Source organism: Amblyomma mixtum, chromosome 1 (assembly GCF_055824585.1).
Source record: "Amblyomma mixtum isolate Tamu chromosome 1, ASM5582458v1, whole genome shotgun sequence".
NCBI lineage: Eukaryota > Metazoa > Arthropoda > Arachnida > Ixodida > Ixodidae > Amblyomma > Amblyomma mixtum.
The window spans coordinates 312,270,931-312,298,748 of NC_143012.1; the positions used below are offsets into that span (position 1 = coordinate 312,270,931).

The 27,818-nt window shown below is 47.2% G+C and overlaps 1 protein-coding gene across 1 annotated transcript; it reads right to left on the bottom strand.

The window, feature by feature from the left end:
- Positions 1-1,459: 1,459 nt before the first annotated feature.
- Clk (circadian locomoter output cycles kaput protein Clock) lies at positions 1,460-21,705 on the bottom strand. Its single transcript, XM_089586411.1, has 13 exons — positions 21,547-21,705; positions 20,770-20,861; positions 20,361-20,450; positions 19,279-19,402; positions 18,750-18,866; positions 17,029-17,245; positions 14,319-14,425; positions 13,188-13,335; positions 11,849-12,027; positions 10,127-10,437; positions 6,848-7,141; positions 4,547-4,981; positions 1,460-1,865 (listed from the first exon to the last, which is right to left on the bottom strand). Exons 1-13 carry the CDS (start codon positions 21,647-21,649, stop codon positions 1,758-1,760), a joined length of 2,325 nt encoding a protein of 774 aa, XP_089442537.1. The 5' UTR covers positions 21,650-21,705; the 3' UTR covers positions 1,460-1,757.
- Positions 21,706-27,818: the final 6,113 nt, after the last annotated feature.

Sequence of the window (27,818 nt, forward strand, 5' to 3'; positions counted from 1 at the left end):
GCAAAACGGCCGGCTAAATTTTACACCTTTAGAATTTGTCGATATCAGTATTTTATTTAGAGTCTCATATCACACATGCATACTCAAGTGTAGGCCTCGATTTAGAATGAAATAAACAGTTGTTTAGTTTTTGAAAGAAAACAGCATTCCACCCTAGGAAGTCCAAAACTCGGCCTGAATCCACAGTTATACAAGTGATGTGCCTGTGCAAAGGCAGTTCATTCGTTAAGTAAACTTAGAAATACGGGTATTCTTTGACGAATAATAAATTCACTGTATTAATTCTATAAACAAAAGTAGGACATGTTCTTTTTTTTTTGTAAAATACATGCGAACCTTTCTCTGCACATTAATTTTCATGTCCCATTCACTACATCACCCACCTATTATATTGTTTAGGTCTCATTGTAAAGCATCTCAGTCAGAAGTATTAGTAAAAGTGCTTTGAAAAAACACATTTACAGGCTTCTCCTTTTCGGCTATTACCTTGAGCACTAAATAAATGCATTTGTTAAAAAAAAAATGAAACATTTAATGCAGAAAACATGGCCCAAATACTTCATGAAAGTGATTCATCAAAATTTAAGCGAACTTTTATAGGTTCCCACATTTTTATTCGGCGGACATCTAATTTAGCGCCTCGAATACGATGAACGATTAGTGTTTAGTTCGCACCCACAAATGTAGTGCATCACTTGACTTTTTTTGTGGTAGTGGTAGTGGTTTATTTTTTTAAATAAAAAATAAAAAGGTGGATTAAAAGAATGTTGCCGGCCGCGGCAATTGCTATCTAATATCTTAAGCACCGAGCTGCAGCCGGCGGAAATGAAAGGGAAAGGGAGAGGATAGTGAGGAGAGTATAGAGGGGGGGGGGGGGGGGGCGATAGCAAGAAAGGACAGGGGAGAGCTTCAGCCTTCAATAAAACACTTGCTCACGAAACATGATGTCACAGTCGGCAGTTTCTGGCGCCCCGGTTAACGGAAAACATCGGCTTATATACCGAGATTTATATTAAAATAAATGCTTGGTTTACTGCTGTGTAGTGCGCCACTGCACTGTAACGAAAAGAAGATTCGCCGAAAGGCATCCACTGGCCCAGTGGTAGAGCATACTTAGCACGAAAAAACTGACATACTACTATTACAATAGTAAGCAATATGAAATCTGAGCCGCGGTGGCTCAGTGTTTAGGAGACTCGGCTGTCACACCCATACCTGTCACACACATACTCACACCACCTGTCAGGTGGCGTGTCACGCCAACGCTGACGACGCGAGACCCATGTACGGACGCACAAGAGCTGCGATCTAAAAAGAGATTCAATGCTATTTCTTTTATTTCTTGCAAGAGACAGCCACGTGGGTATCACTGTTCTATTCAGGTATAAGTAATGCGCCTTAGCTGGAAGTGAAGGGAGCGTTCCTTTATCGTAATCGTTAACAAATGAAGTGCGTAATTTCTTGTCTTTCTTTTTTTATTTTTTTCAAGCCTGCATGCTTCACGCCCAAGCGATCCCTCTGGCGGACTCACAATTCATTCCCACACTACAAACTTCAATTCGGAGAATTCACGACGAGTTGTAGATGAACCGCGGATTCCAGAAGCACTGGCTTGGCGCTGCTGGTCCTCGTAGAAGTGAGACAAATCACAGCGTGTTTGAAACGTACGTAGTCCACGATTGACGAAGCACGAAGGACCCCACTTATTTGTAGCTCTGGATGACACTGTTTCCCCGTTCACTGCAGCGTCTCCGGTGTTACTGCTCGCCGCCACCGGTGCCACTGGTGTCCATGTATATATTCGACGTTGCGTTAAAATTTGGAGTGAATATCATTTGGTCCGCAGGCAGCTGGAGCGGGTACACCTGGACAGAACAAAAAGAAGCGAAGGGGATGCAGTGACGATCTGCGACTCAAGGAGAGAAAAGGGGTATGTGACGCGATGAAGGCGTTGTCATCATCATCAACATCGTCGTCCTAGTTGTCATCCTTATCATCACTCTATTCCACTTCAGGACTCTCTCAGTCATAGAGTTTCTTACTACTACCTAGAGGGAAAGCTGGCGGCGCTGCACTTCAGCCAACACGGACGCTCAAAGCATCATGGGGCGGTGAGCTACTTGTTGCGGCACAGTCGTAGTTTTTCGGGAACACAGAGTGGCAGTACTAAGGCGTTTCATTCCGAAAACGTAGTTCGTGTGTGCGCAGACGACTTTCGCGCGAACGCAGTGTGCAAAAGCCATAGTAGTGAAGACGCGACGACACACGACGCCAATAAAAGGTTTTACTCTTCCGAAATGCCATTAAAAAACTTCTTAAAGTATCTAAACAACATTTTTTCTGAAAACATATTTACTTTTAAAAATGCGCCTGTTAATTACGAAATATTAGTTTTTATTGTGTTCATTACTTGGCCAATAGGAGAGCGAGTCGTCTCTTATTTTGGGCAAACTTTGCACTTAAAGGCTTTTCTGCTCGTTTGTTGCAATCATTAGACAAGATATTTGTTGTTAGGACGTTTGTAGCTATCAAAAAGCTTTATTTTTTATTATTTTTTGGCCAAAAGTTACAGTTCCGCAACAAGTAGCTCACCGCCCCATGATGCTTTGAGCGCCCATGGTGGCTGAGGTGGTCACGTGGGGTCTCCATGCAAACTCCCATAGACGGCTTGCCAGCTTTCCCTCTAGGTAATAGTAAGAAACTCTATGCTCTCAGTGGCCTTGCGTCTGCGTCAGGCGCAGTCATGCGACCGATGCAGTAGTCCGCAGAATTTCCTCACATCAACTGTTAACCACCGTTAACCTTGCTCTCAGCTGACTCGTTTTCTTGTCTATGGCATCCATTCTGACATTTCAACAGTCAACCGGTCATTTATACTGAGGATTTACTTTGTCCAAGATAACTGCTCTTTTTTTTTAATAATATTCGCTAAAGTATTCACTCTACTCTCGTTCTATAGACCAACACCATGGGGTTAAAACATTAAGTTGGGCTAGTTGGTAACGGCTTGAAGGAATCATATTCTTAGCGGTAAGAAACAGACACAACACCAAGATACACACACACAGGACACCCGCTAGCGGGTGTCCTGTGTGTGTGTATCTTGGTGTTGTGTCTGTTTCTTACCATGGGGTGTATCGTCTGCGCAGCCGTCTGCTACGGTGCACGGTTCGTTTTAGTTTGCTTATCATGCATTTTGAGAACTGATTTTCATGTACAGCTGTCTAAGCTTTCCAGTTTGAACGACTGTATTAGTGAGAAAATATAGCGCACGCGACAGCATGTCGTACTCCACGATAAGCTTGGATGATTCGGAGAAACACCCAGTTCACAGAGTGCCTGGGCGCCCAGGGTATTTCCGGCTTCATAACAAACCTTTATCGTAACATTTTAAAAAAGGTGGGTTCGAAATGACGTTGGATATTTTGTTCACACCCGCCTTCAAAGCAATCGCCAACTGCAAACGAACGGCCGCCTTCATGGGCAGACTGTGAAACGAGAAAAATATTTCGGGATTTTTTGTTTGCACGTGTTTCTGTAGCTAGCGCTCCCACCCAGTACCCTCACCCGGTGGTGGCACTCACGCTCTCTTACCGCAGTTTTTTAAAAATTCATCGCCCCTGAAATGACTTTTCGCACTTTCACAATATGTTCTAAGATTCACTTGACTTTTCTTCACGAAGGGAAGACATCGTAGGCGAACTGAGAAATCAGAAAACAGCTTTGAAAACTTTTGTTTTCATGTAGTCTAATGGAAAGTAACCCCCCTTTTACCCCCATGCAGCCGGTGACAGCAGCGGAACCTCATTTTGATTATGTGACAGATCGGTTTTGGCCTCTCCTTAGGACGTCGTGACTGTACAATAAAGCCATGAACCCTATAAGATGCTGCGACCAACGGCGTATTTTTAACGGCATTCAGTAAAGAATACTGTCTAATTTAAAGAAATAACTTCTGCCTCTAAACATTGCACTGGCAATTTTCTTTTCCATCGCTCGCTGCGCTGTGCTCGTGATATGACGCACCATGTGGCAGAAAATAGTGCCTCAGTTTCGTAATGTTTTTACAACTTTGTAATGTTAGGAAACGGCTTTGCAATGTTTGTGAGGCGTAGAACTTCCTAGCCTGGCGCAATGATGAGGTGTTACTACTAGCGCTACTAGGTGATTGAAATCAGACAAATACTTGTGTTGTGGCGTCTTCCCCCTCTATATACCCGCCCCCTCCTTTTGCGGGTGTTGCCCTTGTAAAGACTTGGAAAGTATGTATAAGAACTATTCAGCGAGTTGGAATGCACTGATCTGACCGGAAGAAACTATTCTGTTTGCCTAAAACGCTGCATATTACACGTCTTCACTAATGAGATACGATATTCTTAACGAAGAATTACCCTTAAAAAGCATTGGTGTAGAGTGTTCTCTGGTAGCCTGCGGCAGCGAAATGTTTAGCTGGAAGCCTTCCTAACTAGTGACGTAAAATCTTCGTGTCTCTCGGAACCTGCCTGTTACCAGCAGTAATTCGCCTATTGCGTCTCGAACATCTTACCGGCGCAATAGGACCCGGAGGTATGGTTCCCAAAAAATCCGATCCCTGGCGCTGCTGTTGTTGCTGTTGCTGAAGTGCCTGTTGCTGGTGGTGATGCTGCTGCTGAAGTGCCTGTTGCTGGTGGTGATGCTGCTGCTGCTGCTGCTGTTGCTGCTGCTGTTGTTGATGCTGCTGCTGCTGCTGCTGCTGTTGTTGATGCTGCTGCTGCTGCTGTTGTTGTTGATGCTGCTGTTGCTGCTGCTGTTGATGCCGCTGCTGACTCTGAGCATGGTGCATTTGGTCCCTCTGCGAGCCACTGTCCATGCAGCTGGCGGGGGCCGTTGCAAGCAGGTAAGGCGCCGGCGTCAGCGCTCCCGCTGGACCGGCCATTGTGGATGTCGGCACAGACAGCGTGGTCGTCGGCAGAGACAGCGTGTACAATGGGGCGTTGCCACTCTGCGTGCAAAAAATAAGAAATGAGGTAGAAGGAGTCGGTTTGCCTCTGGGGGTTCCCGAACGACAGCAAGATCGCGCCTGTGTGGATTACGAAGCAAGTAAACTGGCAAAGATGCAAATAATACAAGAAAGGCTGGCTTGTTAATTAGTTTTTATGTGCTATAGCAACACTGTTAGTCATGATGCTAAGCTGGCTCATGCTTATCGGGCTTCCATCCAGCTCTCGTTCTCAAGAAGGGATGCAGCAGCCTTACTGGATCATTCAATGCAGGCTGCCATGCAACTGTACTGTAGCGATGTGAACCACCAGCAGGACCACACCTCTCGCCTTCATGCTGGTTCGCGACTTTACCTACCGTAAAATGTTATGCGACGTCGAGGAACTCTGCGCCATCGGTTGAGGCTTGATGTCGCTTACACTAAAAGCTTCCTACACAAGATTGTAGTTGAACCTAGCCCGAATTACTTGAACTGCAGCCATCCAGAGACAATTCGTCATATTATTTGCGAGTGCCCTCACTGCACTAGTGCGAAGAGGGAATTGGGAAACACTCCCCAGCAGTTGGATGGTCGCCCTTTCTCTGAGGTACACGTCGTCTACGCGAGATAGGTGCCATCCAGTGTTTGCGTGGTCTGCTCTATAATCCAGACAACCCCAAGCAATTAATTGTATTATGACATCATCCCTCTCCGTTCGCACCCTAACTCTCCTTTTACTTCTCCTTTTCCCCTTCCCCAGTGTCGAGTAGCAGGCCAGGGTCACCTTACTGCCGGCCGACCTCTTCGCCTTTTCTTTCATTAAATTGCTTTCTCTCTCTCTCTTATGATGCACGAGGACTATGAGAGGAGGGCTTTGTGCTTGCCTAGCACATCTGTCGCTCACTATCTTCTTCATTAGGTTACTTAGCGTTTACTTTAGTGCTTAACCTCGTATTCACGAACGAACTTTCTACTTATGCCAAAAGGGCTGCTTTCATAAGGATGAGGAAAGTAGAATAATAAGGGAAAGACTAGGTGTGCTTCCAAATCCCGTATTATCTCCGTATTCACAAACGCTCCTTTCCTTGATGTGATCAGGTGGCATTTTGCAAAGACTACTTAAGCTAAATTATAAGAAAAGGTTGAGGTCCGCTTCAAAAACCAACCTTATAGGCAGTTTAAAGGTGGCCTTAAAAGCCGTAGGAGACCGATTAGTCCTTACGTTAGAGGGGAAACAAATTAATAAAAAAACACATTTATAGCAATTTATTCCGTGGTTCTCTCCTTCCCCCTTACGCCATCGGTCATTCGGCGCTGCCATCTGCCTGTGTCATCTGATGTCACAAGCGGTAAGTGCCAACAGAGGAGGGCGAAAACGGATCGACAAAAATTTGAGGGGAGACTTAAGCTCCGCCTGAAGGGTATGACGCGATAGCGTAATGAGTTAATTAAGCAGAAGTTCATTCTCTATTTTACATTCATAGATCCCTGGTAGTCCTCATACCCAACCCCCTGGCGCAGTGGTGCAGTGGTTAAGCAACGCGCTACTGCCCTGCGATGGCAGGTGCTCCCAGCGGTGGGCCTTGTGCGGCCCAGGTTGCTCTTCCCGAGCGACCAATCATCAATTTAACTGCCATCTGCCACGGTGGGCAGCTTGCTTATTATACAGTGGGCAGGTTGTGGTAATGCCGCCACGCCATGTGACCAAGGTGACCCACCTGCCTCCTAGGTTGCTCTCTGGGGACCACCTGCCAGGGCCATACTCGTGATTTTTCGCTCACAACGACGGCAACACCGACACCGGACTTTAACGCTGTCGCGTTAGAGTGAAGCTACAGAATGCTGCCCCAGGCACTGCGGTTCTCCTGCATTTACAGTTGTGTTTACCGTCACTGTGGCCGCCAGGTTCGGGTTGATGAAGTGCACGAGCATCAGCTGCTCGGAGACCCTCCGCAGTTCTTCCTGCTGCCTGAGGATCTGCTGCTGCAGCGCCTGGTGCCTGCGCCTCAGGTAGTCCTGGAACTGGCTCTGCTGCTGCGGCTGCTGCTGCTGCTGGCAGCTGGATGACTGCTGCTGCTGCTGCGAAGGCAGGGGCGACGGCTGCTGGGTGAGCATAGGCCTCGGGCTCAGCTGCGGATCGTTGGTCTCCAAGCAGGCCGACAGGTTCCCCGGTTGCAGCACCTGTCGCGGCCGCCGCGGACGTTCCTAAGGTGAGGCTGTATTCAGAGCACACCTGTGGAACAGCCGAACTATAAGAAAGGTGGCTGCCATCAGTGGCTTTTAAAGCTTGACGTGTTGTCGCTCTCATTTTAGCTGGGTGGCCGGGTGGGAAGGCGACGTACTACTCTCAGTGTTCTGAACTGTGAAGCCACCTGTCCCCATTGCTGAGTATTTATTTAGTGCAGTGTCACCTTAAGATGCAGCGACAAGAGCGTCCTTACATTGCTTACCAAGCTGCATTTTTTGACAACAAGTGACGTTTTGTGCGTCGATATGAGCAGCAAATATTCGTGCCAGTTGTTCCGACTGCTAGATCTGCTCTACACTCATAACATCGCCAAGTAAAAGCTGGGAGAGTCGAGAACAAATAGCTAATTTAATGCTATACGAGAGGCTAGCAGTGTAAAATATGTAATGCAGAGCGTACAATGTAAAATGACCGCCAGAGAGCATGGGGCCTTTAATTAGCTTGGTCCGACAGGCAGATGCATATGCAAACGTATCGCTCGCCGAGTTTTGGTCTCAAGGGTATCCAGGCCAATACGGGATATTGCAATCAGCACGGGCTGCCTGACCATTACGTCTTCCTCTTCCCTTTTCGTTAGCACACAGGCTGAAAGGTGTACAGCCTCCGTTGCTTCCAGCTTGAGTACAGTCATGGACGAAAAATTGTGGGACGCGGAGTAATCGTAAAAATGTATTTCTGTGCGATCAGGCAAACCAGATCAATGAAAGACGCATACACGAGAGTAGAAATGCGTGCTCTTTCCGCTAGAAAGAATACCAGGTCTGTGGCTATCGAGACAACGCAGATAATTCTCTTTCCGACTGGACGAGAGCCCTTGAAGAGAGACAGCTACAGTTAATGAGCAGGTGCGATAAAAGTGGAAGCCATTCCAGACGACCAACGCAGACAGATCAAGGTAGCACCAATCCCCGAAAACATGGATCCCAATCTTCATCAGGGAAGAAGAGAGGCACAAGCAGAATCAATACAGAGGACACATGCGAACAAGAACAACACGGTGTGCGTGGATGCAGCCACATACGACTACAGCAATGAACGGGAAGCGGCTGCGGTGGTGTACTCGGAACACCGAGAAGTTACCAGCTGGTCACTCAGAAACCGCACCGTGACTGAGGCCTAGTAGTCAGCTGTCGCCTTAGCGGAGCGCAGGGCTACAGAACCGGGTGGTCGCTAACTATCCTCACTGATTCTAAAATTGCATGGCATAATTATTACGAATGGCAAAATCGGTCGTACACCACTTCGCGTACTCTTCGGAGTGGTAGGCAGCATCAAAAACACAAAAAAGGAACAATCAGAGACCCAACATGCGATGGTATATATACCAGGACACGCAGGGGTGGCAGGGAACGAAGAGGCGGATAGGGTACCTCAAGGTTATATTACGGGTCGAGCACCAAGAGAATTCGACCTCGAGGAATTTCTGCCGATCCCCCGACAGTACTTGGCCATAGTGGAATATTACAGGGGTAGCAGGAGGACCTATCCTCGGCCGCATAAATCGCTGAACAAGTAACAGGCTGTTGCGTGGAAGTAGCTTCAGACAGGCTCATATCCTAACCTATATATACTCAACAAGATGCACCCCACTGTATACGCCGACAGGTGCCCATAATGAAGGGCAAAACCCACCTTATATCACATTACATGAGAATGTCAGGATACTGACGCCATCCCTAGATTTAAAAAAATTGGCAGTGGCTTAGCTCGGCTATGCCAGGGTATACGTAGCGAAGGCTAAGTCGCCGTTCAGACTGTCACCTCAGCTGTGGTTGCGGCGCACGCGAGCTCTCCTTTTCAATCCTCTGACATGTTATCAGGCGTGCGACACAGCTGGCGAAGCGAGCGGAGGCGAGCGCAACGACGAGGCAAGCGGTGTGACGTCATACCAAATGGCGGCGGCGGTTCCGCAGCGAGGCGCGCGGTGTAACGTCATGCCGGATGGCGCGGCGAGCGCGCGGCGTCCGAAAGCTGCGGTGGTTGCTAGGCAACGGCTCAAGGTCGGTCTCTGTGCCTCCTCGGAGCACCGCCACAACGAAATCGCAAGTTTTTGGCCAATGTAGCTTTCGCTACAAAACTCGAGTGTGAATCAATGGGAAGCACTGCTCGACAGCGACCGCTGAGAGTATCAAATAGGTCTGGAGCAGCGTCCCCAAAAGTCAGCAAAGGCTTGCGGAGCCCTAGATTAAGGGCAGACAACCACTGCTTGAACCGATCTCGATCGAGGGCTGACAAGACTGAAGATCTGACCGACAGCTGCCGACAACCACAATTTATTGGAGCTCGATAAATGTTTCCCCAGTGCAATCCAATCCCGCGAACTGTTGTCCTTGACCCTACAGTCAACAGCGCCACACGCTGACTATATCTTCGTGGTAGCGTTGGTACCGAGCATAACAAAAGCACTGACAGTGCATTTGGCACACACGCTCAGCACCACCAGAGACGTAGAACTTTTGCCATGCAAGACGTCTTCGGCATGTCTGCTCTCACTGTCATCACCATCAGCCTAGGCACGTCCACTGCAGGGTGAAGATCTCTGCCAGCGGCAGCAAATTAACCCTGTTATGAGCCAGTCACAGCCGCCCTATCTTAGCTACACCCCTCACCACTTTCCCATTTCGTCAGCAAACCTGACATTCTGCTTCCCCCTACGTTTGCCTTCCAATGAAATCCACTCTGTTGCGTTACCGAACCGTCGGCTATCAAATCTTCGCATTGCATCTACTACCAAAGGAAACAATTTCTTCCTCGGACTTGAGCGCACATATGCATGTCGGTTAACCCGCAGTGAATGCGGACTGCCTGCATACGATGATGTGCTACCCAACTACGCCGTCCTGGCGTCCATTTCGCACTGTACGCTCGCTGTGCAAACGAGGGAGTGGTGCCAGTGCGGCGGCGGTTCGCTCACTCGCCTGCACCGCAGCCGCTGCCGCCCCTCCCTGTCCGGAGGCCATCGAGGCGCCCGTGAAGGTGGCCGCGATGGGCTGCAGCGTGGTGAGCGTGATGAGCGGCGCGTGGCACGCAGCGGTCGTCTGGAAGCGGCGCTGCTCCATCAGCTCCTGCTGCAGGGCTGAGGACGACGAGGCCGGCTCCGACGCGAGCGGCACCAGGCGCCCCAGAGACGGGGACTCGCGCGCTATGGTGCAGGCCTCGGTGAACGGCAGGGACAGCTGGTTGCCGCAGCTGCCAGCGCTGCCCCCGCCAAGGTCGTCCCGCAGCACTCCTGGGGCGGAGAGCAGGGCGAAGCAAGAATGGTTGGTTTGGTTTAACGGGGTTCAACGTTCCAAAGCCACTCATGCTATGAGGGACGCCGGAGTGGAGGGCTCCGGAAATTTCGACCACCTGTGGTTCTTTAACTTGCACTGACATCGCACAGCACACGGGCCTCTAGCTTTTTACCGCTGTCGAAATGCGACCGCCGCGGCCGGGATCGAACCCGCGTCTTTGGGTTAGTAGCCTAATATCATAATCACAAAGCCACCACCGCGGCTGGAGTAAAAATGATTGCTAAGCGCAGTTAAGCTGTAGCAGGATATATGCTTGCGTTTGTTGTTTGAGACGCATATATGGCGGCGAGGCAGTGGTTTCTTGCGGGAATCATCTACTTTGTCCGTTGTCTCTGAGCTGTTATGCCTTCAGACTACGGTACCTGAATTCTGTCACTGCCATAGCGACGCAGTTAGAATACTAGTGAACCCGCGCCCAAACCGGATGTCTAACAGAGGTCTGATGTGGGCGGGCTGATCATACGTGCGCCTTTCATGACACCTGCTGAGTCCCATTACATTCTGTTTACTGTCAAACTGTCAGATCACTCCCTGGAGGTCATGTTGAGTGCTGTCTACATGCTGTGGCGCAAGTTCTACTGACCGGCTTTGTTTTGAGCAGTAGAGGGAGATGAAAAGGGAACACTGCCTTGTATTTTCCGCCATTTTCTCTTCTATGGCTTGGTCTCAAGAACGCCGCTACAAGATGCAACACTACGCCACATTTGTCATGTGTTATGTTGGCTCGTGCCATGGCCATGGCTAAACTCAGGCTGCTGTGCGAAAAATCGGCAACACGGCGAGCATTAATGGCAACGGACAGTACAATGCAAACACCAGCATGACAGCGCAATTGTATGCAACAGCCTTGGGAGAAACCACGACAAGCTCTCAGATGTAAACATAGCCGCAACAGAAAATAGTGCGTAATATTGTTTCCTTTAAAGCAGCTACAAGACAAAAAATGTGTACTTTAACTCAGGCTAACCTACCTTCAAGAACAATGAAACAAAACGACAGGAAATATTTTTATTGCCTTGGGCTATTTCTTCTTGCTTACTAAACCATCTGTCGGCTTCCATTAGCTAATTACTGCAAGAAATGCGACCTTTCACGGTAAAAGGTGCGATTTCATGGGTCTTTCTGTCACTTGCGTTACGTCACGGGGTATAGAGCAGTATTGTCAGTGTACTGGAATAATTTAACAGTTCGTATTGGCTGTGATAACAGTAGTCGCTTACGCAGTTGCGTCTTTATAAGGTTTGGGAACTAAGCACGCAAGGAAACATATGCACATTTAACTCTAAACATCGAACGACGAATAAATCAGTCCCGTTTGTTCCCCTGGCCCCGCCCTCCCGGACTCACCGGCGCATGTGGACTTTTCAGACAGGTTCGGGGACAGGCTGTCCCTGGAGCTGACGGAGGGCGCGGAGGAGACCCTTGAGCTCTGGTACGACATGCGGGTCGGCACTGACGCCCGCGAGTACGCTGTCGGTGCTGTCCCGGACGCGGACGCCTTGCTGTGCGTCAGGTCTTCGTCGTAGCTGGAGGCACGCGAAGTAGCGCAAAGCGACGAACTGTCAAGGACGGCCCGTGCACGCCCAGGCCCGTGCAACTGCGCACACTTTTTCATCATTTGAATGCCGTAATAAAAGGCTAGAAGAAGGCGTTGCCTCGAAGAAGAGTAACAAAAAAGCACTGAAGCAGACGTTCTGCTAGGCTAGTTGTTTCGATAACATAGCAAATTTTACAGCGCGAAACGAGATGCGGACAGAAGAAAGCACTATGTCCCGTCATTTGTTTCTTTTTTTTCTTTTAGTGTGTCTCGTTTTGCTGGAAAAACTGTGCATTAGTTAATGGGTAAAATCACAAATGACAAACACAGATTTCAATTTAAGAGTGCAGGAGAAAAAAAATTCGCATGCTCACTATAATGTCTGGATGCAAGTAACGTTAAACAAAAAGTACAGGAACACCATTGCATTCCTACAAACTCAAGGAACAGACACAAAAAATGCATATTTTTATTTTTGGTGAACTAAAGGTACCCGCAGGCAACTTTTGTTTAGCTGATCTGAGCAGGTGGTGAGCAAAGTAGGTAGAAACTGCAAAATTCGAGCACCAGTGCTTAGACGCGCACGTTCAATATCGAGGTGCGTAGTTTCTCACTGTCCTTTCCAATCATATTACTACTGGCGTTCGCGGTGAGGCGCCAAGGTACTGACGATCAGCTGGGTTAAGCATAACGAAAACAGGAACTAAGACGGTAAAAGAAACAGGACAACAGCTACTTCGCAGGAGAAGCCGAAAAACGCTATCAGATCATTCCCTGTCTTTCTTTTTTTCAACGTCCTCGTCCTTATTTGCATTTCGTTTAATCCAGCCATGTGTCCCCGACTTGCCCAACATTCAGTGCTTTTTGAATTTACATTTACCAACACGACGGCTGTGTAGAAAGAAACAAAACTCTTCTGCACTCTTCCATAACCTAGCGCGTTATTTTGTTCGCTCCACGTACTTGGTAATTCGTTCTTTCGTTTCCACTTCTCATTTCTCTACGCCATGGACTTGACATACCCCTATCTCGTATCAGATTCTTTTTTATCATTAAATACATCATTTCTCGACCATAATTATCATTTTCACCAACTATGCACTACTACAACAATCACCATTCTGACTCACCGAGTCTGTCTGGACGTACCTCATGACTGTGTGCGTGCAGACGACGAACTCTGGCTTGGAGCTCCACTGGTGGTAGGTGATGTAGTAGCGCGTCTGTAGCCAGATCCACTGCTGGCCTTTGGTCAGGAAGCGGTAGTGGCAGGACGTGCCCTCACCCGTCTGCATCACTGGCCGCGACGCGTCGCTGGCATCATCGCATGGCAGATGATTTTGCGCAGTGGAGGCATGTATCCGACGTCACATGATTCGCAGGTCACTTACAAGTGGCAACCACAGATATTTTCTCTCTGAGTCAACAACTGTTGATCTCAAAACCATACCACGCGCATTTAAAGTTAGCAGCAAATATAGTGAAGCATACGACAGGCACTGACATAGTGTGTGTCATATTGTCATCACAGAGAGGCATGTATTCAAAACTATGGCAGAAAAACGTTGAAAGCTCATTCAGCGTTTGCCGTCGCGAGAACTAGCCGAAATCACTAGTTTTCTTTTTGTTCTTTTTTTACCGTCTGCTCATAGCGACACGTAGACTAAAAAGGACGCCGTAGTGGATAGCTCCGGATTAATTGAGACTTCCTGAGGCTCCTTAACGCGCGCTGACATCGCAGAGAACACGAGGAGTTTTGTTTTTCGCTTCCTTTGAAATGTGGTCGCCGCAGCCTGGGTTGAACCCGCAACCTTGAGAACAGCAGCGGAACGCCAAAGCCACTGAGCCACCGCAGCTGGTGGCTGCTGTCTTACTGCGGGAAATTCGACTATTTCAGCAGAAGTAATATAACTATATGACTACTTAAATCATCCCTTTCTTCAATGTTTTTGCATTAGACCCCTTCAGATGACATAAATTGGCTGGTGATCCTTCATTTTAGTTAACTCACACGCTTCATTGTCGACTGAAAGAACTACCCGCCAGGCTAGGCACGTGCATCCCTAATAGTGATGCATGACTTGCGCAGTAGCTTAATTAACGTTTCAAAAACAGAAACATGGAAACGACACTTATTCTACCTTTAACTGAAGGTGCGAAGTAGTGCAAGGCGGTAGCTCGTTGTTTGTCAAGCGCGCATCGAAATTCGGGCAGAGGCCTTTTCAAAGCGCAAGCCGGTGGTATACACTCGTGACGGACAAGCAAGGCGTAGCACCGTACAGGCCTCCTGTCCCGCCGCAACTTTCTCCAGGTCCTCCACGTGGTAGTAGTCGTATCCTGATGTGCCGAGGACCTCGAAGGGCAGGTAACCGATTATCGGAGGCGCTCTACGAAGTAAAACAAAACGACGGACTTTCAAGGTCACGGCGTGGATTTGGTTATCGAAAGATGACGAAAAAGGCACACGACGAACCGCAAAAGGAAAACCCCCCACTATTTCTCTATTTCTTTCCTTCTTTCTTTTTATTGTGCTATTTTACCACGTGTGTTGCACGACTGAGAGTTTGTGCGTGCAATAATTTGTTCGTAGCAAACAGTTATGTGTATTGTCGAAAAGAAGGCCGTCATGGCTCATCCCAAATGTCGTACACGAAGTACTACCTGCCTTTCATCGAGAGTATACTGAAACGGAAGTATATCCGTGTACTACGCACAAGTTGAGCTCAAGTTGAGCTTTATAATTTGTTTACTGTTTTGCTTTGCCTAGTTTTCCTTCTTTTTTCTCTCTCCTTTTTTTCTTTTGCCTTTTCTTATGTATGACCATCGGACACTTGTATCCCCCCCCCCCCCCCCCCGCCTTATGTAATGTCCCCACGGGACCCTTCAGGGGTTAATAAATTATGATGATGATGATGACGATGATGATGAAATTGAAAGCTGACATTTATTAGACGGACCAATTTTTCGTGCATACGACACCGCAAGCAGCTGTGTAGCACTGCACTTTGGCTCGGCGAGAGAGGCGCCATTCTCCAGCCTACTTTCTTTTTTCTTTTATTTCGTTTCGAAACATCGCCTCACTTTCTCACCGCCTTCTCATCGGGCAAGGGAACCATCGAAACGTATCCTCTCTCTGGACTGTCGAGAACAGTTTCCGCTTCCGCTTCCACCGTGCTAAAGCGAGGTGTACACTACAGCACAGTGAGCAATACGGCGACGCCCAGGGAGCCCTTATTGAAAAGGTCTATAGGTGAACCAAAAGGTTGAGCCGTTAATTTTCGCCGCAGTAGAAATCATTGACCAGGTTTTTCGCTCAGTGAACTGAGAAAGCAGGCGAATGTTATGTTTATTTCAGTTAATTTTAATTTTTTTTACTGCCTGACCTAACTCTGTCATGTCTACACAACCGCTGTTATTCCCTGTTCGCACAACTGTCTGAAAACTCGCCACGGTGCCGCGGGATATAATTAGCACAAGGTCTGCAGTTAATCAACACGGGGCACCAGGTATTCGCTTTCCAAAAACAAGGAGGAGAGAAAATTGGCGAACTTGCATTGAGATTGCGAGTATTGCTACCAAATTGCTGTTTGCTACCCGTGGTTGCTATTTGTTCCGAAAAAAATCATGATGCCCATGCTGGCGACTCTCAGTCTTCCTTACGGCTTATGCAGGCTGTCGTATACTTTCTCCATCCCACTTAGTCTGAACAGATCATTATAGTGACCGCGCAGCCTGGAACTCAAGGGCTGAAAACTTTAGCTTGGAATTGAGATAGCAGCCAAACACTCATTTATAGTGACGTTTCATAGGTAAGTCAAACACGGATCACGTTAGTGTGGAATTTGTCTGAACACTGATCAGCTGTTCACTAAAAGCGTGACCAGAGCTGTGTAATGCAAGCATACCATGCACACTTTCCAGAATACTATTGCGCAATAACACAGACATCAAATTTCCTGCGAGCGTGTTTTCTCCTCCTCCCCTGCAGCTTTTGATTTTAAAACTGGATGCGCAGATATCTGGTCGTAGTTTCGACCATCACATGGACAAAGAAGTCCAACAAACCAAGAGCCAGAAAAGAGAAGAAATAAGAGAGCAACCCGAACGCGAGCTTACTGCAGCGCAGATATCAAAGAAGCGCATTTGTCGCATCAATGTTCCTCAGTGGCGGTGTTTGTGGTAACTGTATGCTGGGTTACTGCTTTGCTTAAGGCACCACGATGCTCAGTGCTGCCGTCAGATTGATGATATATTCACCATTTTGATTTTGAGCCACAGAGCTATTAAGATACACTGTCGCTGCTGAAGGCAACCTGTTTGTATATGTGGGCTGAGATAGAGAAAATTTTGGCGGGTGTCGGGCTTTGCTCAAGGTGAAAATTTAGAAACCCCATTTCTACACCACAGCCTCCATGCTCTCGACCAACCAGTCAACCTCTGCGAACCTAAATGGTGTCTTTAAAAACAATTGTTACCTCCACCCTCAAGAACCAGTAAATGATCTCTATGGTGGTGGTGAAAAACATTTATGGGCAATTAAATTTTTACAGAAAGGTGATTGGGGTAGGACCCTATTGGCCCTTTCCCTTACAATACTAGGTGGAGCCCCTATTCCGGTGCCCCATTGGCAAGCAACGCCGCCCGCGTCCGTTGAACCAAGGCCTTTTGGCTCTTTAGGTCTTGACAGCCGAGCAGGGCCGCCTCCCAGTCTTCTCTGGTGGGGTTGGGGTTGGGGGGGATAGATGGGTTTGATTGACACGCCCAAACCATGTGGAAGGTGTCAGCCGCCTCCCCACAGAACTGGCACGCGTCTTCAAGCGTACCGTTTTTTTAGGATATACAGCAGAGACAACGTTTTCCCATGAATATACCATTTTGGCTCGCGGAGTTTGACCAGGCTGTCATATCTATGTGGTGAGAAAGATCTAAACAAAGGAAGTCCTTTCGATGTCAGCGGTTACAGACACCACGCTGAGAAAGAAAGCCTCGCCTGTGGTCGAGGAAGAGAAACTTCCACTCGAGGCTGTGCCGCGAGCTGAACTCGTTCCTCGAGCCGTCGCAGAGGATGAGTTCCCTGAGCAGCTGCGGCGTCTGGAGGCGGACCATGGCCACCAGGCACGGAGCGGCCAGCTCAGCCGAGCCCGTGTTGGGTGAGCACACGCTGCTGCAGCTGTTCGAGTCGTACTCCAGGCCGCTCATGGGGAGACCTGTCAGTGTGCGCCACCGCCATGTAACCGAGAGACGGTCCTTAGTCATGTTGACTGCGATGACTGCGAGCAGCGGCATTCGCTGCATGACTGTACCAACCACGGACCTCCACGTTCCGTTTCGCTAGCCTGTACAGCATTCTTATGTTCACTTAGCAGAGCCGAAGCGGCCGCTCTTTGAGCCACACGCGCTTAACGCAGTTGTAGATGCCTGTAGATACAGCTGTATGCTTGAGCACACAACAAAACAAAGTTCGCCAAGCCTAATTACTTGTAAAAAGAGCGCGGATCCTCGTGGAACTCTTTTGGAAATTCGCGCACATAGCATGTGACATGATAAGCTCTGTAATGCCGAGCAAAAAAAAAGTGTCGAAAAATATCTTTAAATGATTGTTCGCACTGTAGTGGAGTGAATGGCTCAACGCAGTACTTACCATGACGCGCGTTTCGGCTCCTGTATTTGCCTCCATAGACTTGCAAATGGAGGCAAAACTCTGACTCAGATTGAGAGTTTGCTATCGATCTGCGCGCACTCGGTCAGAGCATCTAGGCGACCAGTCGAAGACACCATAAATAAACTGGTGCCTGCGAATATGAAACTAATTTTAAATTGGTGGTCGAAACATGTCAGTAGTGGGCAGCAGGGCGCATAAATGTTTCTGGAAAGCGAGGTAAACCATGGTGAAGTTTATGCATGAAAAACAGGCGGGCATGAACCACCACAGAGGTTTGGTGATTGTGGCAGCGTGCTACTGAAGCTGGTGCGCTGCCGGATAGGTCGCCCCCGCGGTGACAGCATTTATTTAGATGGCGGGAAAATGCTGTAAAATTCGTTCACTGAGATTTCAGTGCGCGTGAAAGAACCGCACCAGTGCTCAAAATAAATGAGATCCCACTACTGGGGAATCTCTCGCAAGGGGCAGTGTAGTTCTGACGTGTCAAAGTTACAGTGCATTTCAGAGCGGAAAGGTTGGTTTCTTTCTCTTTTTTTTCAATGTCTGTACACCAGCATGCTCTCATGTCAGTACCACTGAATGTGCCTGGAGTAGACGTCTTGATCGAGTGCTCACTTTATTCAAGACTTTGTGGCGCAGTAGACAGGACGGAGCGTCAAGGTGACGCCCTTGCATCTGAAAACACATAAGGCTCTCTAAGCTGCTTCGAGCTGCCAGCATAACGGCACATCACCCTCTTTTTTTATTGTTTTTACATTACGCTCACTATGGCGCAGTGGCAGAACAAAGCATGGCTCTTTGGTACGGCCGTGTACATTTAGAGTGCCAATTTATCCTACATTATGCAAGCCACAACTTCACACGGAGTTGCCAGTTGAAATGCATGGGCGAATAAAAATACATCTAGCGCAAGAGTTCCACTGATGTGACGATCACATCTCGTCGCTGATTTATAACCAGCGCTTTAGTAGCCCTTTGAGGTAGGAACTGGTTTAACGAGCGGTAATGTAACCACAAAATAAAGAAGTGGGCGTTGGAATGCTACTCACCATCTCCGATGGCAGTGAGGAAAGTTCCTCTCAGATTCACTGGCTCGTATCTGACAGTAGAGTCGGCCGAACCAAGGTTTCCTCTCTTCATGTAGAGATCCAGGTTCGCGTACACTTCTGTTAATCAGAAAAACCAGTACAGTACTAATAAAGCCCAGAGAAAATATAACCAAGATTGCACTTGTTCCTATCACAAGAACGAGAACTAACGTTATTCATTGAATCTTTAAATTTTGATTGAACAAGAATGATAATTAAAACAGGATCATGCACTTATAAGTGTGAACAGGGGAGTTGTTAAATATTGGCTTATTAGTCATATACAAACAAAAACAAATTATAAAAGACTTTCATTGGGATCTTCTACCATATTAAAATCGGTTGCTCATCGAAGATGTCTGCCATTTTGCAGCAAAGCTTTCAAACTGAAAATTTCCCTAGTCAAGGCTTGCGTTAACTGCATGTCAACACGCAAAAGACGTACAAAAGAAACATGGTTTTATGTATTTTCGCCGCTTCATGAGCTTACCTTGAGTGCCGTCTTGACGTATCATGCCCGCTCCTTGGGAAGATGCAGAGCTGAGCATTTCGCAGATGGCGCCGTGATCGCTTTCGTGTAAAATGTCGAGAATGAAGATGTTGTGCAGCTCGTGCTGGGAAAAAAATTAGAGAGGAAGGGAGGGGGGTAATGAAAGGGGAAGATGTAATCGCTTTATAGGTGAACTAGGTGAACAACCGTGTGAGTCGCGGCAGCAAGGTGCTCCTCAATCTAGTTTTTATTAAAAGAGCATTTTAATTCCAAATGCTAGTGGAAAATGCTTTGGACGCATTGTGCCCGAGCATGTTCGCGATAACAAACAATTATGTGAAATAGATACCGTCACAACACGCTTTCACCATGAATGCGTAATCTACACACATGCAGGTCTGACTAACGTGGCGGTCAGACCTGTGACGCTGCGGAAGGAGGTAAGAATCTCTGGCTCTTCTGCACAGGGCGGAGCAGGAGCGGCAGAGAGCTAGATGGGCGGACGAGATTAAGAAGTTTGCAGTGATAAGGAGGCCGCAGCTGGCACAGGGCAGGGTTAATGAAGAGATTTGGAGAGGCCTTTGTCCTGCGGCAGGTGCAATCAGGCTGATGATGCTGCTGATGATGATGACACATACGTTGTGCTCACCTCATCTAGCTGTTTCTGCGTCGTACCGTAGAGAGTTAATGATGGAAACCTATTCCATGAGCTCTACAGGGGTAAACATTACTTTGCAGCCATAATACGAATACCTGTTGCTCTTACTTGTATTCAGCGAAATAGTGTCTGCCCTTATTGTGAATTTAATCATATGCCTCTGCAGATGGAGTTGCAAGATATATTAGGAATGGAACGTATGTTTGTAGGAACGTTATGTTCAACGAAATGTCACACTGCTAACTAAGGCTTCTAAACTTTATACCAGTTTCTTTTAGTGAGAAAACCACGCGTTTTTAACTGAGGTCAGGTCTTGAAAACTTACTTATGGGTGACACAACCAGCGCTGCGACACGGACATATCACTTCAACACGCAGCTTTTCGGCCGTTTGGTTAAAAACCCCGGCACCTGTGCTCACTTACTGGAAGGTAGCCAAGCAGGGACGCCACGCTTTCAGACGTGTACAGGATTTGACCGCTGAGTGACAGGACGAGCAAGAATCCCTCGAGTGACTGAAACAGTATTGCAAGACTTCAGCTTTCGCAAAAAAAAAAAAGGTGCAGTCATTTACAAGCTTAACCCGAACGCACTATCCCTGCAGACGGAGCATAATTTTTCTGACGACTACCCCTCACAAGTGTCAAAAATGCACATACATCTTTTTAAACGGAAAAAAAACTGAGTTAATATTTCCCGTCAATATTGCTCGGTTTTACATCAAGTCGATGAAGATACGTCCTGCGCTTGAGGGTTAAGCCTGCAACTGACTACACGGCCCACAGAGAGCTGTCGGCATGCTTGCATAGAAAGGCACGTCGCCAAGGTTCTTACTTCGAGCATCAGGTGAGTGAACTCCTCGTTTGACAAGAACGAAGGCTTCCAGTTTTCCTGGCCTTCTTGCTCTTGGCTTTGGACCGACACATCTGCATCGTCGCGCGAAAGCACAGCAGTATAGTAGTACAGCAGTGAAAATTCTTTCAAGAGAATCCAGCCTTTCTCTTCAAGTTGTCAGAAATCTATTTCGTGACAAAACTCTGCACTGGGAAGAATGGGTGGCAGATGTGCGAAATGAAGAAGGCGACCAAAGAAAAGACTTGCCAAAATTGATCCTTCTGAGGAATCTATGCGAGATAAGTCGTATTTCGATGCTCGGAATAAAATGCGAGGAAAACGTACGAAAGCAAACAGGCAGCAATCTTATCGTATCGTTCAGATTACTTAACTGGACCACAGCCACAACACATTAAACAAAGCCCAAAACTGTGCACAAACTTTACGCATTCGCACTAAGTATGCCCTTGAAAGCACAGTGACCCGTTCACAGCTTTTATGCTGTTCAGTTCAGACAAGCCGGAATATCTTTTGATATGTCACCAAGGGTGTGCTCATAGGCTGGCCAGCATCTTAGAATAGTTTTTGCACGGGTAATTCAGTCGAGCATGACAACAATTTACGATCATTGCATGAGCTCTATTTTTAAAGCATTGTCACTGCAGTAGAGGAGCAGTGACAGAAAGCTACGAACATCATGCTAGCGGAACTCGGATTCCTTACCTATGACATAGAATAAGTTGAACTAGTGGTAGCCAAGAAGTGTGAAAGGCTCACCGTTGTGCGCCCTCAGGAAGGCGATAGTGGATCGAAGCACGGTGGACTTGTCCATCTTCCTGGAGCTCGTGGAAACCATGGAGCAGAGTTCGTTGATGAGCATGTTGAACTGGTCTCGCCTTTTCTTTTCACTGAGGTTCCGCGATTTCCTATGCGCAGAGTCAGAGGTCGCAAGAAAACACTGTGGATTTCGGCCGTTTAAAGCCTTCCAAACACATACACGAAGTAACTTATGACGCCAAGCTACAAAATCGAAAACTCGTGGGATATTATGAGCGCAATATGCTTATGCTCAATGTCAGGGTCATGTACATGTTGTATGCTTCTTAAATTCATTAGCATAATTACGGTGTACGTAAACAATGCACTTGTTCAGCGCTAAATGTATTCATGTTCATTGAGTGGTGAGTCCTGCATAACTCGCCAGATCATGCTGAGCTGCTGCTAACAAAGGATGCCCCCGTCAACAACTAACTGGTGCTATCAGCATCGTCATCATTTGTCTAGCTAAGTCCACTCCTGGACAAAAAGCTTTTCCATGTGCTCTACAATGAAAGTCGTCCTGAGACAACAGTGCCGCTTCCGATTGGGTTTCCCTTGTCTAAGCATCTACCGTGTCCCTCTGGCGCTGATACTTCGAAATCGTCTTTGATAATGAAACTAATTGATTGATTGATTGATTGATTGATTCATTCATTCATTCATTCATTGATTGATTGATTGATTGATTGATTGATTGATTGATTAATTGATTGATTGATTGATTGATTGATTGATTGATTGATTGATTGATTGATTGATTGATTGATTGATTGATTGATTGATTGATTGATTGATTGCATACTCACCTCTTCGTCTCGTCTTTCTCGTCCAGGTCGCTCTCATCCGCAGCGCTGGATCACGCAGTTGAATATGGGGCATCCATAATTATTTTGACATTTACTAATGACTCGCTTCATCAGCTAAGGCGTGCATTGAAAGTTAAGCAGGCTTCCCTCACATGTATATGGTGTTGCATATCGTGAGGCCACAATTCGACTAAATACATCATGAGCAACTTGCACCCAAACACAGTTGGTGCAGTGTGATGCTATTAAATATCGCATTTGAGCATAGCTTCAACGTAAGCCCTTAGTCGTCCAGGCACTTGAGTGCTTCTGGTATTTCGTTAACTTGTCACTCCGTTACAAACATTTTAATCCGATTTTTACTAAATTATCATTTCGCGCAGTATGTTGCACATTGAAACAGCAGTTGAAATATTAACTTAGATAATTCTCTGATCACTGTCACAGTTATCGATGTTTTACAGAACTCTTTTCGGGGGGTTAGGGAATTGCACGATGTGACTTACTGTTCTAACTCAAATATATTTCGTGCATGCCGGCCGCTCTTATGCTCTCTGATACTCGCCGCTCGCTATTCCCCGAATGAGCAATAGCTTTGGTCCTGCAGCTGGATAAAGCGGCACGCCACGAAGCGTTTTTTCTCGATTGTCTGTAATAAAGTAAAACTTGTGCGCCGCTGTAGCATCGATCGTTCGTAATAATTCGCATAGCCATATGTTATGCCTTTCCCCCTGCAAGCCAATTTACCGACACCTTGCTGGCTACTGCACGAGGAAAGAATAGACTTATGAAATTATGGAAGTCATTTCCATCACTATCGTCATACCACCATCATCCCAAGTTAAGTCCGCTGTAGGACAGACAACTCCACCTTTAACCTCCAATTAGCCCTGTACTGTGCCGGCTGCGGCCACCTTGTCCCCCAAGCAAATTTCCTCATCTGCTCAGCTGACTCTCTTCAGTACAGACTGTTATCCTGACAGACGCTCGGTTACTTGCTCTCCGTGTTGCATGTCCTGATGAAGCCTGTTTTGAACGCTTAACTTCCGCTGGGATATAATTTTTGTTTTCTAATTTATCTATATACTTATTCGTTTTTTCTCAGCTAAACGTCGTAACTTTTTTTTTAACAAGTCGCTGCACTGACGTCAGATTACTTTCATGTCTTTCCTTTATCCATAAACGAATTTCTCTAAAAGATTAGGGACCAAAAAAAACTCTGAATTTGTTTTTTTTTTTTTTTTTTTTTTTTTGGAGCTAGGGGTTTTGGGAGATATTGGTAAGCTGCTGTTCATGAGAAGAAAGTTCCCTCCAGGTGAACTGCAGTCCATTCTTATTATCCTGGTAATTTTGTTCACCAAGCTGGAATCGTGGTTGCTCTTTGACGTAAAAGGTGTCACAATTTTCACTACTTCAGTACTAACTGCGAACTGTTGTTCTCTTCCCTAGCATTTGAACATGACTTCAGTGTTCTCCGTAACAATTTATAAGCCTTCAATTATGCGCTGCAGTTCATCATTTGAGCACTTTAACGTCATGAGAACACCGCTGCTTGCTACTTCAACCCATAAACACATAGGTTACACATGTGAACGCAGCCTACAGTATCCATAAATGCCGAGTCGAATTAACATTTGCATCGTGACTAACTGGCGGCAGAGCATCCTTCGTGGACACTGAATCGCTCGTTATTAACCAGAGCTGCGGAGCATACTTCTATGGCGTCATCGGCCAAAGTGTTACAAAGACTTGCAGAATAAAGAAAAGCGGAAAATGAAAGCATGCAGACCTGCATGCAGCTTGCCACACTCGCTTGCGCTTGAAGTAAGCAATTAGCCTCTAGCTGCGTGCCGGTCACGCTCTCCCTTAACTTCGTAGTTTCAGTAATGAAGCAGCAGCTCCCCATATGAGAAGAAGCAAGCCCGTATGCCTGAGACCAATATTTTGCCATCTGAAAATCAATTCTTCATTATGCATGCCACCCTCACCCCCTCCCAATAGTGAAGGTAGTACTCGCTTGAGGTTGCATGATTTCTGGATGATTGATTCGGAGCAATTACACTGGTTGATTGTGTTTTGTTGTCGGTGTCGTTGAAAGCAAGCCCATGGTTGTTTTATCTACAACGCGGTGTCCGTGTTAAGGGTCTCCTACACGACTTCCTCCAAGATAGTTTTATTAACGACTGCGAAACGTAATCTGCTTAGTTTAGGGGACCACAAAGAGCATTATACCATGAGAGCTAGCCCGTTATACATCAGCGTAGTCTCTGGACAGCTGAAATGACCATTACATACTCTAACACAACGCAGTTGATAAGAGGAGTTTAATCATAAATACAGGGAAGAGGACCTTCGATGACACGATGTTCGTATAAGCGTTAGGCCGCTACCCACTCTGTGAATTTTTTTTTTCGTGTTTGTCAATAACACTTTACATTTCGTACCCACCCCCTTCCTCGGGCAGTTGGAGAGCAAACAACGTTCAATCCCCGGTTTTACATTTTTCACTGTCCTTTTGTTTCATTTCATAGGCCCGGTTTTCAGTATTACACTGACGAAAGTACAGCTACTAGCTCCTTTTATGTCCCTTCCCTCCTCCAACACAAACGAAAAAAGAGTCAACGGATCGATTATAATTGCTTGTCTGTCCCTATTTATCGTCCCAGATTGACTTCTACGGCGCCCTTACATACGAGTCGCTCATGCAAAATCGCACACATGCACCAGACCTTTTATGTGCATGCGTACGAAAGACGAACAGAGCGCGTCCAGCAGGGTTGTGCAAGTTCTTTCTTTTCTTCTTTTTCTTTTCCTATTTGTGTAACACTTATGATGTCTTGAATTCACGCGTACCTGAGACGCCCTATAGAGCACTCCGGCCCACAAGGCGCAAGAGGCGCGCGCAGACGAAATTTCTTCAGCGTAACAGCTTAGCCTTCTTGTGGCAGGTTCTGGCAGTGAACGTTAAAGAATGGAGTCACGCGAACGGCCTCTTGCTGTTCTTCAAAATTCTTGGGCGATGGTAGGAGTTGAAGCGAACTCATAGCATGCGGCAAAGGCACTGCGAAAGCCGACACAACTCTCGCGAAGCCTAATTTTTGTATTTATATAAATGGCGTTTCAACGGCCTCTGTACCTGGTGGACGAGAGGAACCTATCTTTTCAACCATACTCACGTTACCTACTTTTCACCCCGATAAAAGTAACAATAACCACTGAGTTATTTCCGCCACGAACAGGCTTACCCCAATTTCCTGATGTTGAAAAGCTTCGTAGCCTGTGCAGTCATATTGTGCATGCTCCGACATTGATGCCTAACCCCGCTTTTTGATTAATTATGGGAACTAACGGGTGCAAAACCTCACCCGTAATGAAACTGCAACACGAAAGCGATGCTATATACAGCAGATAAGGCCCGCATGAACGTTCCGCGTTGGAAACCATTCCATACATATGTCAGTGCATCGTGACCTTATGAAGAAGTAGTTTCTGGACAAATTTGTACAACATGGCGACTAATAACGGAAGTCACTCAGATATAAGCTCAGAAAAGGCGGCATAGATGAGCGCTAAAGGCGATTGTTCATCCTCCAAGGAAAGGGGAATTGTCTTTTTCCTTGCTAGGAAACCCTGTCGCGTGGACTTGCCCAGAACCGTGTTCGACAGCACGCTCTAGCGAATGAAAAGTATAAACAATAACCTTTGTGCCCGTCCTCCTGTAGGTACACGTCTTGCGTACTTTTTCTCATCCGTGATGTTTCTACTGTTGTCTTGCTCTACGGTTGTCGATGTAACGGCTTCGAAACCTGGCCAATGTGGTCGCGTTCAGGCGGTGTCCAAATGCACGAACGCTCGTGTTGATGGGATATCGGTACACATTAAGATACGCGGGTGATAAAATTAGTCCGGAGCTGCCCACTTCGATGTAAATGCTCATCCGCCACATTGTAGCTTGTGGACGTAAAAATGAATTACTAAACGAACTGGTAACAGTAGAGCTCGCATATGACATCATCCTTATGTGTACGTCAGTGTGACTTGGGGCGCGTTATCTTATAAGCTATCTGTCTGCGCTTGTCTTGTATGCCGTGAGCGTGTGTCCAAGGAAGACCAGACTAGAGGGAGTCTATATCACTTCTCTTCCTTCATAGGTACGAGCTTTATAAGTCCGTATACGGTATGATCCGATATGTTCTATATTACCCCACATGTCCTGATCAACGGAACTCTCAACACGAGCATATGTATATCGCGGCCGCTCTAGGAAAGCTCATGCACGGGCAAACTCACTCGTTTCTGCGGTGCGCCGAAGACGAGAGCGCCAGCTGGGACTGCTGCTGCTGCTGCGGCGTTGGTTCCGGGGTCCTCTTCATAACGTCCGTCGAACGTCGAAGCCCGAGTCGACGTCGGCGGCGTCCGCGGAGAATAGGCGCCTCTCGCGCGATCGGCGCCGCGGCTCTGCTTACGTAAGCCTCGTTTCGAGAACACTTATGAAACCAGCGGCGGCCAGCAGCAGCATTCTCACCAAAAATAAACCCGCCCCCTTTTCGTTTTCTGTTCCCCGTCCTCGCTCATGGGCCTCCCATCTGCGGCCATCTTGCTTCTTTAACGCCTAGCTGGTTGTATCACCTGTTGAGTGGGCCCGCCTGTTGCTGGGGGGTAGAGGCCGCGCAAGTCTCACAACGGGGGCATTCGCGTCCAGTGACTTAACACCCCTCCGACCATATTTGATAGCATGCGGCTAACGGCATACAAAACGGAGTACAAAACCGACAAAAAAGCTGGCTTCCCGCCAACCTTATTAAGCTACATAAAAGCGATCGCCAGCATGTCTGCCCTTGTTTTGCTTTATCTCTATTTAGCTTAACTTTGCCTCAGTCTAACATGGCCGTGACGCATGATGAGTGACGCGGTGTGAACCTTGTGACGTCATCACAATCCCCCCGCCGGATCGTGGGCAAACTGCCCACCGTGGCGGGTGGCAGTTAAATTAATTATTGGTGACAAGACCTTGCTCGGAAAGAGCAACCTGGGTCTCTCACAAGCCCCAGCGATGGCTGAACCTGTTACTCCGAGCTTCACCGGAACACATATTGGCTTTCTAGAAACGCTATAATCGGATAAAACTTAAGTACGCAGTGAAGCTCCGCCCACATTCAGGACCGCCGCATAGAATTCCTCCACGATGAAAAAGTAGTCCGTTGTCGCAACTTTTTTTCTATACTTAAATAAGAAGCTTATCACAAGAAAAAAATGATAAGCACTAGAGGTTTAATACCTGGCTTGTTTAAGATAGTCGAATATTAAAAAGCTTACTTTGTTTACTGTTACGATTGGCCAGCGGAGTAATACGGGACGGCGCGGTCCGTGGCCCATTGTTAGCAGCTGCTGTTTTTTTTTTTTAGTTGTATCATACTATAGTGG

Excerpts from the sequence above, each read along its gene's own strand:
- Clk (XM_089586411.1), bottom strand. The coding sequence starts at position 21,649 with ATGCTCATCAACGAACTCTGCTCCATGGTTTCCACGAGCTCCAGGAAG. Across the intron at positions 20,862-21,546 it reads CTTCCTGAGGGCGCACAACG|ATGTGTCGGTCCAAAGCCAA; the intron begins GTGAGCCTTTCA and ends GCGACGATGCAG. Across the intron at positions 4,982-6,847 it reads ACCTGGCGGCCACAGTGACG|AGTGGCAACGCCCCATTGTA; the intron begins GTAAACACAACT and ends TTTTGCACGCAG.